The sequence below is a fragment of the Branchiostoma floridae genome, chromosome 19, assembly GCF_000003815.2.
Source record: "Branchiostoma floridae strain S238N-H82 chromosome 19, Bfl_VNyyK, whole genome shotgun sequence".
Lineage (NCBI taxonomy): Eukaryota > Metazoa > Chordata > Leptocardii > Amphioxiformes > Branchiostomatidae > Branchiostoma > Branchiostoma floridae.
Genome location: NC_049997.1, coordinates 9,681,554 through 9,700,389, shown reverse-complemented (window position 1 = coordinate 9,700,389; position 18,836 = coordinate 9,681,554). Strand labels below are relative to the sequence as shown.

Below are 18,836 nucleotides of genomic sequence, written 5' to 3'. Positions count from 1 at the left end.
CGAAAACATACCAAAGAAAGGGGAAAATGACACTGGAATTACAACGCAAGACTTCCTGGGGATCATTTTAATATATACATAGATGATCCCAATGATGAGGTAGACATATTGTTTTGTATATTTGTATATGCCTATTTTCCGCAAACCGAAGTTCAAACTGTTCAAAATCGATTCGAATACGCATAGTTCGAGATGGGCGACAACAGTGAGCTTGATCAAGGAGGTTGAGCCGCCCCCTCTAGCGGGTACACCTTAACTGCACCTATACTGGATTCTTGAGGACGTTCCTTATTCTGTTCTTTCTGTTCCTTATGACTTCAAATATATGTACGGAAATCGTTTCAAACAAAATTCCATTTGTCGTGGAACAACCAGAATATGAAACGCCCCCTCCAAGATATATCGCAAAGCTACCGGATCAAAAAAGTAATGTATACAACTTGCTAATGAGTCATTGGTGAGGCTTTGTACTTGAAGTTCAGCTGGGGGACTAGTGCTAATCACAGTCGCAGTGGGGCGTAAGTGGTAACACGTGGGTTACCTTGGCGATCACCTTTCCAAGTAAACATGTCGAACATCTGTGTTTTAATGCACTTGTCTAACAACCTTGAACTCTTAAGGTTTCAGATGTTACCTTCTTGATTGAAAATAGTTAAGGTAATTTATCAAATCTTACAACATGGCAAATGACACGCAGACATGGAAGTGTGCCGTGCAAAGTGCCCAAGTTGGAAACAAAGAATGATTACACTCGTCGAGAAAGTTATGTTTTTGTAGCGTGTGTACGTATGTTTGTTTGTATGTATGTGTGTAACGTTATGTATGTAAGTATGTATGATATTTTTTAGCTGTAGAACTCAAGAAGCTATGAGTGCGTTGTCATGAAACTTGGTATTTTTCGTTCTTGACATATTGGAGAAATGATTAGATTTGGGGTCCCTTACGGCTTTTCTTGGTACTGAAGGAAATGCAGATCTGCTGGTTTTGTTATCTCGCGATCTGGATCGTCAAGCTATGCTGCTATGGTCATGATTTTTGGTGGTACATAGCTCATGCGCTCGCGAAGAAGTGACACAAGTTTGAAGCTCACAAGCAACTTTCTACGGAACTGCAGGGGTCATTTCAATTAAAGACTTTGAAACAGGATGAATGTATTTTCATCAACTCACAAACTTGTGCAAACCTTCGTTGCCTGCTGACATTGCTCTAGTTTCACCTAAGCCAGCACATTTTAAAAGCTAAAGTCAAGGTTAAAAGGGTCTGGTACCACCAAGCGCCACCGTCACACGTGCGCGGGCTCAATGTCGTTCCGTCTAAACAGGAACTCCGCGGGTGGGGCACAGGTGGGAGGGAAATGCAGAGGGTGGGGTGGGGGTGATGATGTGGGAGTAGTGGTGACGTTAGTCGGCAGGACCCCTCTTTTTTCTAGCAGGAATTGGCTACACTGATGGCGACAAGATTTGGTAGAGGAGTTACGTACTTCGATAGACAGGTAACGTAGCCTGGATGCATGTCTGTTTCCAGGGCCTGCACGGGCCTGCACGGGCCAGCTCCTCTGCTCTACTGGTCCAATGTGCTCCCATGACAGCCCCCTGAGTTTGTAGTAGCCTGGATTCCAGTCTTGACATAGTAGCGACTACTAGAAACGACATATTCAACCAACAAGACTGTGCTCTAGGCTACCAGGCTAGAAACCAACCTGAGAAACTCGGCCATAATTTTTCAGTTTTGGGAAACTTAGACAATGGTTGTGACATAGCTGCTTTTAGCATACCAACTTAGTCAGCTGACATTGGTCCTTAGCAACGTTTGTTTTCCAAACTGGCTGGGGATCAGGGATATGTCGGGATCAGGACCTCCTTTCCCGTAACTAGGCGCGGGGGTGATGACGATAGAAGGAACATCGGTCTGTCTGCAAGGGGGAAGGGGGCGGACTGAGTGGGAGTGTAAGCACAGAGATGCGGAGGAGGATTCGCTCGCCAAGGTCATGCGAAGGTTAGGGAACTAGCTGATAACTATATCGTTGAAAGTGTGGTGTCGTTAGACCATTTAGCAGCTGTGAGACTTTGAGAGAGACTTGCCTGATTTCAAAATCCAGCAGCTGTGGAGTGCTCCGTTTACTTTGTCATGACGAACCACCTGTCTGTCCGCAAACCGTCGACAGGTCGCAAACTCAAGGTCTGGAATTCTCGGGAGCCTAAGGATACAAAAAGGAGGTGATAGCCCTCCAACCTATTTTTGGGACTGCAGTGGTGTTTCAGTTGTAGACTTTGAAACAGGAAGAATGGGCCTTTTTGTCACCATTTTTACTTTTCCTTGTTTATATACTTAATAGTAAAAGAAAAAACGCAAGCCAATTTCAAGTGCATAAACATGTATTACACTCATACGACGTGCTTTCATACACGGATATATACACACATGTACAAATTTACAGCATATGGCGAACATGATGTTAATACATATATACAAATAACACATCGTGTTCAACATTATAGCAGCGAGGGAAAATATACATAGACCTCATTTTCGACAAAAAAAAAGCCACAAATGTGCAGACGTTGGACACAACATTGGTGCTCACGACTGACATATAGACTATACACGAATTTCATTCGTTACAAACTTAGTAAGGAGCATTGTTTTGCAAACATATAGATCTGTTGAAATACGTCACCGTCTCTGTAAAATTTATTTTCCACATCGGTCAGGAAGAGGACGTAAAAACATCTCACGTCCCTTAAGATTTTAAAGTATAAAGATCGAGATATCTACAACATAAATTTATAATCAGACTACTACTTCTTTCTTTAAAAATTCGGTAAGAAATGCCTTGTTTTTGCTAGGAGTTACGAAGAATCTCCCCTTGCTCTTGTGGTTCTTTGACTGAATTTGATAGAATAAAGTGGCAAATAGCTCAATCTTGGCATAATTGTTCCTAAGAGACGCGCAATGCATTGTTGTCTGCATCCTGACCACAGAGTGCAAGTGAACTTTCAGTCCCACAATTCATCACGGCTAAATTTTTTTATAAAGAAAAGCGATGCACTGTGGGATACAGAACATTTCAGCTTGCACTAGACTTTTGTGAAAATGAACTGAAATGACACAGAGACGGTAGCATAATTTTCAACTCCTGAGATTATGTTGCAAATTTAAAATCATTCATGAAAAAAAGACGTAGATATAACATTTAGCGTGTTAGACACTAAAAAATGACATACTCGTATACATTTGTTAAAATGACTCGTGTGCTGACATTGTCCTTAGGCAATATCCAGTTCTGCTGTTGTTATTGGTACACGGTGGTCTTTGGGTACTGCGCATGTACCGACGTAGGTACCTGGTACTGTGGTAGAGCGTATCTAGTCGTGGCTGCCGAGGGGAGTGATGGGATGGATGCCGCAGGGAGTGTTGGGATGGATGACGTAGCCGCCAAGGTAGGGTTCAGTCCCGGGACGGAGTGTAAGGGGAGCCGGGGCGGCAGGGGTACGGTGGGGGACGGGGGGTAGCTTCCGGGGGTGGGGGCAGTGTACTGCAGGGGGGTTTTCGGGACGGCCGGAGGGGCCCCCTTGGGAATGATGTGGGGGGACCATGGGTCCGTCATCATGTAGTGCGCCTGCGCACCAGGTACGCCGGGATGGATGGTGCCGAACTCGCTGACTCGCTGTTTCTTCCACCTGGCACGCTTGTTCTGGAACCACACCTGGAGAGGTGATGCAGAATATCATAAAACTTTACTGTTAATTTGCATAATTCGCATCTAATTACATGTATGTCAATCATCGCGTCAACTATCTACATACCAAAAAAGGGCGATCCGCCACCCCCTTCTTGAGTTGTAAAGTTGTACAAAATTGCTCCCTGCAGTTCCAAAAAAGCCGCCAGAGGGTGAACCTACTTCTTTACGAACACAAAAGCCACGACCATAGCATGTCCCGAACAAGAGATATCAAACGAGAATGTTCTGTTGTAGGACCACACCCGCCAGTAGGCCATGATGTAATAATTCAAGCGTAATCGTAAGGTTCTTCTCGACAATTTGCAAACAACCCATATATTATAAAGACCACGAGGTATGCTGTCAACTGGCACACAGACAGTCACGGGTCAATACGAGAACTGCTTTTTTTTAAGGTAGCAGAACACAGTTTTCGGCCTATGGGGATTTCTATAGTTAAGGGCCTCAAAGTGACTGGCTTCGACGCGGAAAAAAATATAGTAGGGTGCACTTTTGGAATACCAAAAACAAATATGTTTGAGTTCAGGGTACAAGTCACAAAATATTGAAAAACAACAAAGTCCTGTCGGCGTATCGTCTTCTCACGCCCTCTTTGAAATGCCCCTATGCGGAGGTCACAGAACTGCAGCCTTCTCACACTAGAAAGGCAGTTGCGTAATGGGGCGCATTTATACACGAAATAGAAAACTTTCACAATCCAAACCATACAATCGACACCTTCCGTGACCACGCAGCACAGGTTATATCTGGCTGCCCCTCAAATAAGGCTTTTTACCTCTCCTTCAACAAGTTTATCCGTACTATTTGATGTACCCGCGTCATAGACCCCCGGGGTTCGCCCATTAATACTGTGTTCTGCTACCTTAAGTCGGGGGTCTTCATCTTTGACACATCGCCCACAATTCCTGTCGCTGCACATGCGTACTTGGAACGATGACCGTACTTATTATAAGCCCTCTCGCAGAGATAAGAACGCATGTGTAGCGACATCAATTCTAGGTAATTAATATGTCAAAGGTTAAGTCCCCGTAAAAGAAAACAAAACCCGTCTTGACATCGTTATGTAAATCGAAAGAAGGGTAGATACAATGACTGTTTTCTTTTACGGGACATTGCCTTTGGCATATTACCTATAATTCCGCTAGACATGCCTACGTGGAACTGTCTAATCTCAGGGCAGATTTGCCGGTGCTATAAGACAGTATCAAGTCTGGCTAAGGAGTACAGCGGGTCAAAGAGAATCAAACACACTCCTAGGCCGGCTTCACTGCTCTGACAGCTTTTGATACTATCTTATGCCACCGTAAGATCTGCTTGGAGATTCAGAACTGTCGTGTTTGTGAGACTGACCTTGATCTTGGCCTCTGGCAGCTGCAGCGTGGTGGTGAGCCAGTCCAGCGTGTCGTTATCCGGGTAGTGCGTCATGGCGAACACCTGTTCCAGCGCGCTCACCTGGCGGGAACGGGGAGAGGAGGAAACGTTGTCAACGGTCTTCAGGCAATGCTACCGTCATGTCCAGACACAATTTCTGTCTATAGACCAGTATATTATATAAATCCCTCCATACAAAGAAAAGGCAACAACGTAAAAACATGTTTCATCAACATATGTAGCTGCGTAGCCCACTGTCTTCCGTATTACATAAAATTATTTGTTATCAAGTGCTGTTGTATTTAATTTATATTAATGTAACTGACCAGCTGCCTTACATTGTACCCGTTACAATTGTTCTGCAATAAACTCCATTTTGTAACTTCCCCTATATTGCCATGGTGCAAATACGGGTACATGCATCTATAGATCTGATACCTCACTCCGTCGCCAAACCACACATGCATACATGCAAACATAAATACATACATACATACAAATAATTACATACATGTTGATCCCATATTGAACTTTTAAAACAAGAGATGCTATATATAAACTGGATTTACCTGGTGGTATTTGAAGGTGGTTCTTGTTTTCTTGGCTTTCTTGTCGGAGTCTGTGGTACTTGGCGGCGGAGTCGAAGACTTCTTGGGGATGCGCTCCGGAGGCGAGGGTGTGCTAGGGGTCGGGCTGGGGACTAGAATCTTCTCTGGTGGTTGGGACATCTCTAGTTCTTTCTGTCCCAGGGAGAAGTTTTTGACCTCGTCGGGACAGGCATCGTAGTCGTCGAGTAGAGGCTGCGGGGAGATGGTGCCTTCTGAGGCCGAGGACACGCTCTGTTGGTCCGATGTCTCGGACCCTGGGGTCATGAACCGGTGGGGGTTGTGTCGCATCAGGTCAAGGGTGCTGACGGGAAACGGCGGGGAAAGCTCGGAGGGTCTCTTGGGGGATTCCAGGATGCTGTCGATGTAGTGCCTGGTGCGGCCTTGGTAAGGGTAGTAGTAGTTCGGAACGGGTGCCACGGCGTTTGGGGGACCGCCCGGAGGACAGCCGAAGTCCAATGGCACGGCGACGTACAGGGGGCTTCTTCCCCGCTGGAAGTTCTGAGTTCTTGGGGCCGCCATTTTGAATGTAGCAAGGTGGCTCTAAGACAGAAAAAAAATGACAATTCATATGCAGATCTTCATATTCCAACTTTTACACTTTAAAACAAAAGATTAAGCATGATATTTGTAGATACAGATAATCATTGTAGATACGAAATATTATCATCAATTACTCTCCAAGCAGAGGTTGATGGGGAAAATTCTGAGATTTGTGGCTCAAATTTTTCGTCCCTCCCCACCCATTGGTTCAAAAAAATTCTCCACCAACCTCTGCTTGGAGAGTAATTATCTACACCGTCAGTATGATTTTGAGCATACGAGTGATAGCAGAAACCATCGTTATTTTAAACACGCACTTCATTTGCGACATTTGATTTTGTTCATTAAAATTTTCTCACATATGGAAATCACTGTCTCGCCAGATAAGAATGCGCTATTCAAGCAAGATTCTTTACTGTGATTTAGTGGTTCACATCACACACACACACGTGTTAACGTTACGCAAAATGACAAACGGAACATAAAATGTTGTCATTATACACATGTAATTCCTGTCTTGTTCCTAGCAATGAGCTTTTATCTGATGAAATTTCCTCGTTGTTACATATGGTAAACGCTACATGAATGATTTGATGTTCAAATCACACACACACACAACACGTTGATGTTACAAAATTACCAACGGATTACAATCGTTGTTGCCATTAGTACACCCTAATTTTCGGGGTTGGCAAACGAGAGTTGTATGTACGAGTAGAGAAATGACGACTATAATGTGACATGTCCGCCATGACGAGTAATGGCAAAGCAATTATCATTACGTCTTTTCCCGTCGACTTCATTGTTCATATGAAGAAATGAGGTTCTATCAAGAACCTCCTTGCCAAGGGTACGGAGCATCTTACCTGGTATCGCCCTGTGTCGTCTCGACTTCTTCCAAGTCGCTTGAGAAATCTTCAGCACTTCTCCTTACTACACAACCACTCGCCTCACGCCGTCTTCAAGAAATGACGCCAACACCTGTGATTGTCCGCGTTTTATGTCACTCACCTGCTGATGACGCCATCTCCCCTCATTTCCATGACAACAGAAGAACCAATCAAATACCAGAATTACCGATTGTCTCTTGCATTTGTGCTACAGAACTTGTATTGTCAAAAAGGGGTGTGGGTAGCTTTGACTATTTTGCATGGTGTTTATGTATCATTTAGAACCGACGCGGGTTCTTAAATAGGCTAGTCATGGTTATGTAAATGAGGAGTTTGTCTAAACAGGTTAGGTGAGAAGAAAAAAAAGCGCGAAAAGGCTTCTGGTGTTGGGACGACTAATTATGTGATTAAGAGACATTGTCTGTGTGGTTGGCCACATAATCATGTTTTGTTCTTCATTGTCTCCTGTTTTTGTTCTTCATTGTCTTCTCTGTAAAGGATGTGTAAGTAGCTTTCCTTGTTTTCAAGGTGCTTGGTTAAACAATAGCATTGTTTGGAACAATAGCTCGCTAAAGACTACTACACAAATAACACGATCGAACCATCCAGAAAAATCCGAATCACTTGATTGTCGTCTGTAGTATTAATGTAGTTCCAGAACTATACATAAACGCAGATTACAGAGATTCTATACGCTATTTCCATACACAAATTAATCTCTTATCAAGAAGCTTTCGATCAGTGCTCTTATTCTTGTCAAGTTAATATACATATATCATAATGAAACGAAAAAAAGTTAAAACAAGCTTATCTTCGTGTATTGAAATAGTGTAGGTGTACCACCACAGATGGATTTTTATTTAAAAAAAAAACACGCAAATTCTCGTTTAATTTCTCCCGCAGCCTGTTAAACACTGATATCGCTAGGACATTTCCACAATAGCATTTATCAATATATAATGTCATTGATAAGTACATTTCTGTAAGGATATTATATAATGTCATTGATTTCCTAGAGCGTTGCCCTGTGATTAAAATTAGCCGAGGGATAATCTTAGCATGCATGCTTTGGCAATATAGTTGTTGCTTAGCAACGTCTGTGGTCGACAGAGCATATAAATACATTGTAGATGTATAGTGAGATCTTTATTCGTCGCCAGCTAGGCTTTAAGTGCCAGCTTATGCTACTTCTGTGAGAATATATCGTTATTTTAGTCTTTCGGGTTAAAATGTTAAGACATTGATCTTCATCGGACCGAGCAAGGTGTTCCTTCAACTTCACACCTGCAAGTCCAGGAGGAAGCTGGCTTCGACCAGGGGCTAGGAACCTTCGGACTTGACCGGTGGATCACGTGATGCGGACATGATAGAGGTGTGATGTTGGCGTGTTCTTTGAGTGGTGACGCCGGGATGACCTTGACCCAAGCAGCAACGCAGTAAGAACACGATCAGAAGACGACACAGAGATCTCTTATAGAAACATTTCACTTAACACTAACTTTTCTTCTCATTCATTGTAGCGGGAAGACCTCTTTCGTCACCGTGTGGGATACGTCTGTAATCATAATACCTTTTATCGAGATATCATTCAATATCTCACCAGAGTTATTACGTACAGTTGACTTGAAGACATACAGTCAGGAATGCCTAGCTAGTAAGTGGCTTGTCTTGGAGTGGAAGACGCAAGGCGGATAGCAGGCGTCTTTAAGCTCATAATCATCTGTTTTTTGGAGATCTTTGAGACAAGAGATGTCGTACGAGTCGGGACTGGCGACAGTGTGCGTCACCGCCGTGGGCGCCATTTTGTTCCTGGTGCTGTGCGTGTACCTGCCGTACTGCTGTTATAGGATGCACCGCAAGGGGCGCAACGCCACGGACGATGAGAACGGTGGCGACTCTGACTGCAACGGGCCTCCCAGCATCGTGACCACGCTGTAGGAAGTAGAACATAATCTCGAACCAGATCCACGGTGCGTAATGTATATTATCCAACTTGCCGTCTCCAATGCCCGTTTGACTCCCTTAGCCGGCTATACTCCTTGGCCAACTTTGATACTATCTTATGGCACCGTAGGATCTGCTTGGAGATTAGTAGAACAGTCATTTACTCATTAGAATGAATGAATGAATGAATTTTATTAACGTGTCATGCGTTAGAACGCCCAGCCCACGTGGGCTTATAAGACTCATACAATACAAATCATAATTGAACAGAGGATATTATAACATAAAAGAACGTCAGGAACATAATCGGTATCGGGTAACAGACCAGATATCAAATCATAATCATCAAAACTAAACCATCAAACAAGGGTTTCGTAGAGCTAAACAGAGCAGAGTTTATACAGAAGATAAGGGAAAACATAATAGTAGACAGGAACATAATCGGAAGCCATTATACAAATCGGGTAACAGACCAGATATCAAATCATAATCACATTAATCAAAACCATCAAACAAGGGTTTCGCAGAGCTAAACAGAGCAGAGTTTATACAGAAAATAAGCAAAACATAATACATGTAGTACAGTAATAGTTGTACATAAATGGACAGGTTGTGAGTTCAAGTGTATGTAATAGAGTGCAGTATGTGCATGTACACTCATGTCTAGAAGATACCAAACTTGTAAGTCACTCTCACTTAGTTCTGAGATGGCACAAGGAACACTGTGAGCAATGACCCCAGGAGAGGCTTAATCACCGTTCCTCCGGTGGGGGACAGGTCTCTTTAGTCAGAAAGCACGATTCTCTGGTCACTGTACAAGGACATAACCATATTTGGGACACAATCCTGTGGCTTCCCATCAACTGCCCAGGATATAAGTCATCATGATTAAGACACAGAAAAATGTAACTTTCACTAATAGATAAGGAAACATATAAATAGTAGAGGAGCACTTCTGTATGGAGTGAGAGTAAGAAGAGAGGAGAATGAGACGTTGAGAAAGAGAGAGTGAACAAAGAAGTACCGACGTAGCACCGACTCCTCGTGTTTTTCTTGGGTTTTGCGTGTACAACTAACATCGGCAGCTAATCGCACGAACTCTATGTAAGGGACGCCATCGAAACCAGCTACCACACTACCACTACCCTTACATGTATAATCGCCTTCTTCTTTTGTTCCAAGCTTTGCGCAAGAAGTTCGAAATTTCGGAGACCCCCTCTTCAAACAATCACTTAATTCTGAATTCGTCCCGTTCCCAGATGACCTCTGGACATTTGTCAACATTTTGCAGAAGATGCTTTCTCGCAAGTCGTCATAAAACGGGCAGTAAAAAAGAAAGTGTGCCTCATTTTCTACCTCGCCCAGGCTACACATTGTGCAGATTCTATTATCCTCAGGTATTGCTTGATACCGTCCAGTCTCAATGTACAATGGTAATATCCCTGCTCGGAACTGCGCACAGAGGGATCTTTGGCTTTTACACAGGTTCATTAGTACTCATTAGATTTCCCAGAAGATCTCAGAAATGAGGTAACCTAGCAACGTAGCAACTAAAGAAAGTGCCGTTCATCATCCAAGAGGAAACGAAATGTTTATGTAAAAACCTTGTATCATACTTTGTTTAAATTTTATGTATCACTGTACTTGTTATCTAATGTATTTGTATTTCTTTCCCAAGCCAACACTTTATAATAGCCATGGCTAGTTGGGCGACCTTGGCTGACTTTAAGGTATCTCGGTTGGCTAAATTGGCATTTTGACCTTCCACTGTTTTCTTATTAATGAATTCGTAAGAAAGAATGGAGCCGTAACGAATGTTGATAGATGGGCATTAAAGAATTCTAAAGCTGATTTTTTGGGGGCCAAATTGATGACGTCATCATTTTTATTGCCTCTGATATTATTTTTTTCTATGTCAAAATACAGCACTTTGGTACATACCACTATAATGAAACTTTGTTTTTCGTTGCATAATGATGAAAGCTAGAAACTCACGGTTGCGCAAATTGATATCTACTAATGATCTGTAGTAATTAGAAAATGTTTGTTTTCATCTAATTAAAAATAATAATTCTTAATAACTACAGATTGTTGTAGTTATTAAGAATTAATTTTTTTAATTAGGTGAAAACTTTTTCATACTCAGAAAGAAAGCTTTTTCATACTCAGGGGCGGTGCTCTGGAATTCCCTGTCGTCCCAATTAAGATCTGCGAGGACACTGTCACAGTTTAAACGATTGTATGACCAGGACTAAACGATTCTGATTGTATATATTTTAACTTTAGTTCCTGTCATATCACAGTGGATTCTTTTGTTTGATTTTTGTATTATGTTTTGATGCTAAGACTGACATTTATGTTCTCTTCTGACTGTTATTTTTCATTTGCAAATCAACTTTGAAACAAACACTGCCCGACCAGCGACACATTGATATGCAAATTCTACTTTTCGTTACTTTGATTTTAAGTTGATCCACTGCCTGAATGTGTTATTATTGTTATTATTATTATTACCATTATTATATTAAGTTATCCTGAGTTATTTGTATTGTAAATAGTTGACACCTGACGTTTAGTTATTTAAGTTTGACCTTTGATTTCAATTTTGATTCAGTTGTTGTGATTTTGTGTTAATTTATGTTGGGGTCTCCCGGCCCACCAGGAGGTATTGAAAAACGCCAGAAGGCGATGTATTTTCCTGGATAAATGTCCTTGTTAAGTTTTATGATTTCTCTTTGTTCATGAACTTTTGTCCTCCTTATGTTTAATTGATGATTTGTTTTGTGTTGATGTGCAATTATTTTAATTTGATATAACTAATTGTGAGGACTAACCCTTACATGGTTTTTGTTTCTTCTGATTTAGTTATTCATTTGAAAAATTGTTATTTGTCCCACATAAGCTCATGTCCTTGTTAGGTTTTATGATTTCTCTTTTGTTCATGAAGTTTAATTAATATAACTATGGTTTTGGTTCTGCCATTATATTGATCATATTTTCATTTCATTTAACTGATGTACAATTGGCCTTTGTTTTATTGATTTCATTTGTAACTTGTGTCTAGTTATTTATGATTTCATTGTTTTGTTGATTGTATATCTATGTTACATTGCTGTGGCCCATTGGTGGCAGAGAGCAAATAAAGATTCTGTCAGCTTTCAATAAATAAACTGAAACTGAAACTGAAAACAAACATTTTCTAATTACTACAGATCATTAGTAGATATCAGTTTGCGCAACCGTGAGTTTCTAGCTTTCATCATTATGCAACGAAAAACGAAGTTTCATTGCAGTGGTATGTACCAAAGTGCTGTATTTTGTCATAGAAAAAAATAATATCAGAGGCAAGGAAAATGATGACGTCATCAATTTGGCCCCCAAAAAATCAGATTTAGAATTCTTTCATGCCCATCTATCAACATTCATTACGGCTCCATTCGTTCTTAATTCATTAATAAGAAAACAGTGGAAGGTCAAAGTGCCAATTTAGCCAACCGAGATACCTTAATATCAGCCAAACGAATAAATGAATGAATATGAGAAAACATACAGATGAGAAACTCAAATGTAACAGGTGAGACTATTCTACTATGCAGAAAAGCAGTTTAGTCCGACAGACGGCTAGCCACACAGGAGATAAGCTCACATGTGTGGAGAGTGTGGATACAGGATGGTTGCCATGTCTATTCTACCCGTACATATGAGAAAATGTACAGGAGAGATGCCCCACAATTGTGAGCGATGTGACTGTTTTTTTTGCACGAAGACGATTAGACAGTGATTAGAAAAATAAAAAGTAGCTGCTTGCTTGACTTTGTTGCTTGAAGTACCTTCTCGTCTTGTTTGTGTATGACGTTATCAACGTTAGCTAAGTGTCATTTTATTGGTGTCACAAGCACTTTAATCAATACAAAAGGCTGCATGCGACTTATGAATATTTAAACTTTAATCAAGTCACTTCAGGCCCATGAAATGACAGATGTATACCATACCGACATATCTTACTACAGGCACGGCAATGATAAAAATAATATTTCAGATTAATTTCAGGCACTTTTTGCTCATAAAAAGAATAGCTGTTAACTGTACATACATGATATACTACAAGTTTCTGAAAGAACATTGAAAAAAAGTAGACAGTTTAGATCTCCCGGTACCAGCGAAGTGAAATCATAAGTGGTACCCGTTCAAGTCCCAGCAGATATTGGATAGACAAAGTTTTCTACAGGCCGTCTTTTCTCTCATTTTGGGGAAGAAAAGTATTAAAAAGTTGACAGGTCAAAATAGTTGCAATTTTCTCCACCCAACATCTGCTTGGAGATCAGTACTTCTGCCTTGCGACATCGTCTCTTTCACAGAAAACAATCTAGTTTTAGTCAGTCGGAGTCCCTATTACCATGGGATATGTAAGCCTCCATTTCAGGATCTTGCAGGCTGTTTTTTTTAATCTCATAATGTGTTCTATCCTAATGATTAGTGAATTTTGTCCTATTGAACTCGATTTTTTCTGAAGAACCTTATAAATTTCGGAGTCTCAAAGCAAGAGGCTGGCTAAAATAAAGTGAGTTCATATGCCATCAGAGATCAGAGGAAAAAAACATATTATAAGCCCACAAGCTTGGCCTAGTAAAGCCTGCTAGTAGGCTAGCAAACAATCTAGTTCTAATCAGTTGAAGCCCCTGTAAGTATGGGATGTTGCTTGTAATGATAGAACAGTAAATTCCTATCTTGAGAAGATGACTTCATTAAACAGGACTTCGTGCTACAGACCGTCAGATTTCCATGGTAACTGACCTTCCTACGTCATCGATTGAAAGATATCTTTACCTGGTGTTGATCTAAAATTCGTCAGATAGAGGCGAAGTTGTCTGTCAGTCGAGATGTCGCGTTCGTTTGTTCTCGTCCTGCTCATGGGCTTGCTGATGGGGGTGTCCTGTCGACCGATGTATGGAGGCAGCCTGAGGGGAGGAAGCAGAGGACGCTTCAGGTCAGCCGGACTGTTCGGCGGCAAGGAAGGCGAACTGTTCGACGGCAAGGAAGGCGAACTGTTCGACGGCAAGGAAGGCGAACCTTTCGGCCGCGAGAAAGACGGAAAGTTCGGGATGGGAGAAGGCAAGGAAGACGGAAAATTCGGGATGGGAGAAGGCAAGGAAGACGGAAAGTTCGGGATGGGAGAAGGCAAGGAAGACGGAAAGTTTACCGGATTGATCAACGGAATGTTCGGCGGGATGGAAGGAGGCAAGAAAGAAGAAATGTTGGGCCGACTGTTCCGTGGAATTGGAGAAGACAAGAAGGGAGAAATGTTGGGCCGACTGTTTCGCGGAATTGGAGAAGGCGAGAAAGAAGAAATGTTGGGCCGACTACTTGGCGGAATGAAAGGACGCAAGAAAAAGGACATGTTCAAACGGCTGTTCAGCGGGATGGAAGGAGGCAAGAAGGACGGAAAGTTCCCCGGAATGTTTGGCGGAATCGGAAAAGGCAAGGAAGACGGAAAGTTCTCCGGTAAGTTCCCCGGAATGGGAGCAGACAAAGAAGACGGAAAGATCCCCGGAATCGGAAAAGGCAAAAAGGGCGGGAAGTTCCCCGGAATGTTCGGAGGAAACGAAGAAGGCAGGAAAGAAGGAACGTTCGAAAAAGGCAAGTTCAAAGATGACGTTTTCGACGGCAAGGAAGGAAGAAGGGTCCGTGGCAGGGGAGGGCCCCGGGTAAGGCCCTGATGATCTCCCCGTGGAGACGGCGGCGGAGATGGATGGAGAGTGACAGGCCTTGTCGTCAGGCCACCAATTGGCATATTACAAGAAGCCGACTTGCAATACGAAGATGACTCGGAATATAAGGAAACACTGCATGATGTTACGCGGAGTATTTAACCGCGAGCCTGACGTAATCTTAGGCATAGTCTTGTCAAGTCAAAGGTCATCTTTGTGGCGGAAGATAATGTACATACAAGGATTGGCAAAGGAATTCACTTTATGTACAAGAAATGAACACATTTAATCAGATATCAGCCTCAGCAAGAGTGACCTCTGTAAAATTTGGCTATATTGATGTGTACAATAAATCAGCTATACAACAATTTCTATGGTGGAGGTTCTTTTTTACATTTGCAGTGACCGTCATTAGTACAGGGTGTATATAGGTTTGAGATTCAAATGTCTATGTCACTGAGTAATTCTTTTCAGTTGCAATACGTGCTGTCTTTTCTTTTCCTCGCTGTTGTCTTCAATTAAAACCTCCCTACCTATTCAACAAATGAAACCATGTTAGTAAGTACATGAGCACCCTTGCACGTAGCCTCAAAATATGAACGCATTGGAACGCAAATGAGCTGTAGTTGGTAGCGGATATCAGCACATTCTTGTGATCTTATGATCCACGATAAGAAAGTGGAAGCTATGACTCTGTATGAGATCACTGATACAAAAAGGTAGCCTGGTATCCAGCCGTAATATAGCTCCCGAGTCTCTTCTATCCACTTTGCAAAGAAGAGAGAAGAGACTCGGGAGCTACATTACGGCTGGATACCAGGGTAACAAAAAGGGCGTTAGATCTACTAATACATTTGTAAACATAAAAGTAGGTAAAGGTAGTCCTATAGCCGTTTTGAGGCTATAGTGGCAGTGGGTTGTTATCCACTGTATGTGGGGCTCGGTAATAGAGGGCGGATCCCACCCCTTTCACATTGTCTTTTATAAGACTCCATAGCAGGCTCTCTGTGCCTTTGTTTCTCATAATACACTTTTGCTGGCTTTTTGTACTGGGTTGCTTGTCCCGCCGACCGGCCGGCCGACCCCCCCCCCCCCTAAAAAAGATAAAAAAAGCCCAGAAAGCCTACTATTAGCCTTTCCTTTTATCTCTCCAACCAAAGTTCCCACCAGGGTCCCTAACCTGCGCGCTCTGCGCAACTATTATATTGGCACGACTCTAGGTTCTGTCCATGGTACTGAAACAAGGAATCATTCAATGTAGTTCTCTTCAATGGCGTCGATTCCCACATTGCTATTTTGCTTTCAAGAAGACGGCACATTACAATTCAATGATATGTATTATAAGATTTGAAGCTTGGCAGGGTCCCTAGCCTGCGCACGTTGCGCAACTGTCATATTGGGACTACTCTAGGTTCTGTCCATGGTACTGAAACAAGGCACGTGCTTTATGCGGCTCTCTATATTCTTCCTGTCCACCGGACTAACGGACATGAAGAAAAGGGGACAAAATTGAAAGGCCGACAAAATTCCTAAAACTAGGGACGCATAAAAATCAATGGTTTATTTGCAGAATCATGCCCGAAGGCTAATTGCATGCACAGTCACAAAAACTAAGAGTAGAAAATAGTGTGAAATCAGTCGGAGCCGAACCTCTGTTGTTAGAGTATGCAGATCTATCAAACGAGACTACAGCAACAAGTTGTCCTTCTTACGCCTGGCACGAACAAGCACAGACTTAATCAGGCCCACAAAAGGCGGCACGCGACCCATGAATATTTCTGTCAAACTTTTATTCATTTTCCCCTTGCAATCTTTTCTCCAGTCGTGCTTTGTCACACTCATAAAACGTTCATATTTATACATAGGATTCCTGTGTCAAAGACATATGGACCGTGCTTAGTAGTATACATGTCATCACTTTTAGAAAGTATATATTAATGGCAGTGAAATATTTGGCGTTAGCTCGCAGATGTTGTTTTTCTTTGTCGTCTATGAGAAATTCAATCCTGATTATTTAAAACCATTTCATCTAAAAAAAACCTCATTAAGTTATTGCCTGTAACATGATATATACCTAGTGTTGATTGAAAAGATCGTTAAAGTCGTCCGTAGTCAGAAGAGACGAGACAGTCGAGATGTGTCGCTGGTGGGTCTGCGTTCTCCTACTCGGCTTGCTGCAGGCGGTGTCCTGTGAACCGGTGCCTGCCGAGGAAATTGGCGGGAAAGAAGAGGAAAATGGCGGGAAGGAGGAGCAAAATGGCGGGAAGGAGGAGCAAAATGGCGGGAAGGAGGAGCAAAATGGCGGGAAGAGCGACGAGTCCGGGGGAGAAGGAGGGAACAAGAAGGGCGGCGATGCGACGAAAAGGCCCGAGAACGACGAACGGGCCCGCAGACGAAGACCCAGAGGCGCCGACGATAGAGGCTTCGAATTCGAAGACCCCCGGATAAAGTACCCTTGGGCAACTTGGGAAGGAAAGGAAGGGGGAAAGAGACGATTCCCGGAAGATAGGATGAGAGAAAAGAGAGAAGCTTACATGGGAGAATTTCCGGAAGATGGAAAGAGAGGCGACAGGGAACGTTACATGAGAGAGCATCCAGAGTTCGCAAAGAGAGGAGGCAGGGAGCGTTACATGACAGACTTGCCGGAGTTCTGAAAGAGAGAAGGCAATGAACGCTACAGGAGAGATTTCCCTGACTTCAGGAGAGATGAACCACTGAGGCACCCTGTGCACCGAGACCCCCGAGAAGAAGACGTCTTTCGTTTTGGCAGGGGAGACGGTATGGGCTACGACAGGGAATACTACATGGGGCCCGACAGAGGGGAGGGGATGAGAGCAGGAAGAAGGGGCGGCAGGGGCGATAGAGGGAGAGGCGAACTGTGAGAGGCGACATTTAAGGTACGAAGCAGCATGGAGGAAAGTCGGTTTCGGAAAGTTCGGGGGGAGGGGGGCTCTTAGATTTCTTGCGAAAAAAGTTAGGATGAGCAACTGGAAAACTACGGGAGAAAGTACGGGGAGACTACTGGAGAAAGTGCGGGGAGACTACAGGAGAAAGTGCGGGGAGAGTATGGGAGAAAGTAGGGGAGAGTACGGGAGAAAGTGCGGGGAGAGTACGGAAGAAAGTACGGGGAGACTACAGGAGAAAGTACGGGGAGACTACGGGAAAAACTACGGGGAGAGTACGCCAAAAACTACGAGCGGCATTACTGGAGAAACTACGGTGAGAATACGGGGATACTACGGGAAAAAGGACTGGGAGACTACGGCGGAAAGTACGGGGAGACTACGGGAGAAACTACGGGGAGACTGCGTGAGAAAGTACGGGGAGACTGTGTGAGAAAGTACGGAGAGACTACGTGAGAAAGTACGGGGAGACTACGTGAGAAAGTACGGGCGACTGCGGGAGAAAGTACGGGGAGACTACGAGAGAAACTACGGGAAGGGAACGGAAGAAACCACGGGGTATTTACGTGAGAAAGTACGTGGAGACTACGTGAGAAAGGACGGGGAAAGTACGGGAGAAAGTACAGGAGAAACTACGCCGAAACAACGTATAATGTCCGAAGTTCATAGTCGGTTTGACGTGTATACTTGTTCCACTATATACTTGCACTATATTTTTAATTATCGTTCACTTGGAAGTAGCCTACAGGTATGAATTTGCAATAATTCTTGCTTAAGTCGTCCAACCCTATGAAAAATATGAACCCTGCCATCTACGAAAATGTTGGACTTTCACTGCATGCGAAAAGATAGCCATATCCTTCAAATAGTTTAAGTAGAAATAGAATTAGACTATAGAATAATTGATTGATCAATTTATTTGATTTTCATTCTTTACGTATATATATACTAAGTATACTATTCAGTGTATACCACTGTTTTACTTTATTTGCAATTAGCCTTCGGGTATAATCTTGCAATTAAGTTATTATCATTATTATTGTTATTATATTGGTGATGAACGAAAGTCTTTGAAAAAATGGTAAAAGATTTTGGATCGTGGTCAGGAGTATGGCAGGTATTCCTAAAAT

At 42.8% G+C, this 18,836-nt stretch overlaps 2 protein-coding genes across 2 annotated transcripts; one reads left to right on the top strand and one right to left on the bottom strand.

The window, feature by feature from the left end:
• Positions 1-3,147: 3,147 nt before the first annotated feature.
• LOC118407009 (intestine-specific homeobox-like) lies at positions 3,148-7,307 on the bottom strand. Its single transcript, XM_035807422.1, has 4 exons — positions 7,128-7,307; positions 5,683-6,259; positions 5,093-5,194; positions 3,148-3,706 (listed from the first exon to the last, which is right to left on the bottom strand). The coding sequence occupies exons 2-4, from the start codon at positions 6,238-6,240 to the stop codon at positions 3,293-3,295; spliced, it is 1,074 nt and encodes a 357-aa protein (XP_035663315.1). The 5' UTR covers positions 6,241-6,259; positions 7,128-7,307; the 3' UTR covers positions 3,148-3,292.
• A 6,668-nt stretch (positions 7,308-13,975) lies between these two features.
• On the top strand, positions 13,976-14,812 carry LOC118406452 (antho-RFamide neuropeptides-like). Its single transcript, XM_035806504.1, has one exon. The coding sequence runs from the start codon at positions 13,976-13,978 to the stop codon at positions 14,810-14,812; it is 837 nt and encodes a 278-aa protein (XP_035662397.1).
• The last annotated feature ends 4,024 nt before the right edge of the window (positions 14,813-18,836 follow it).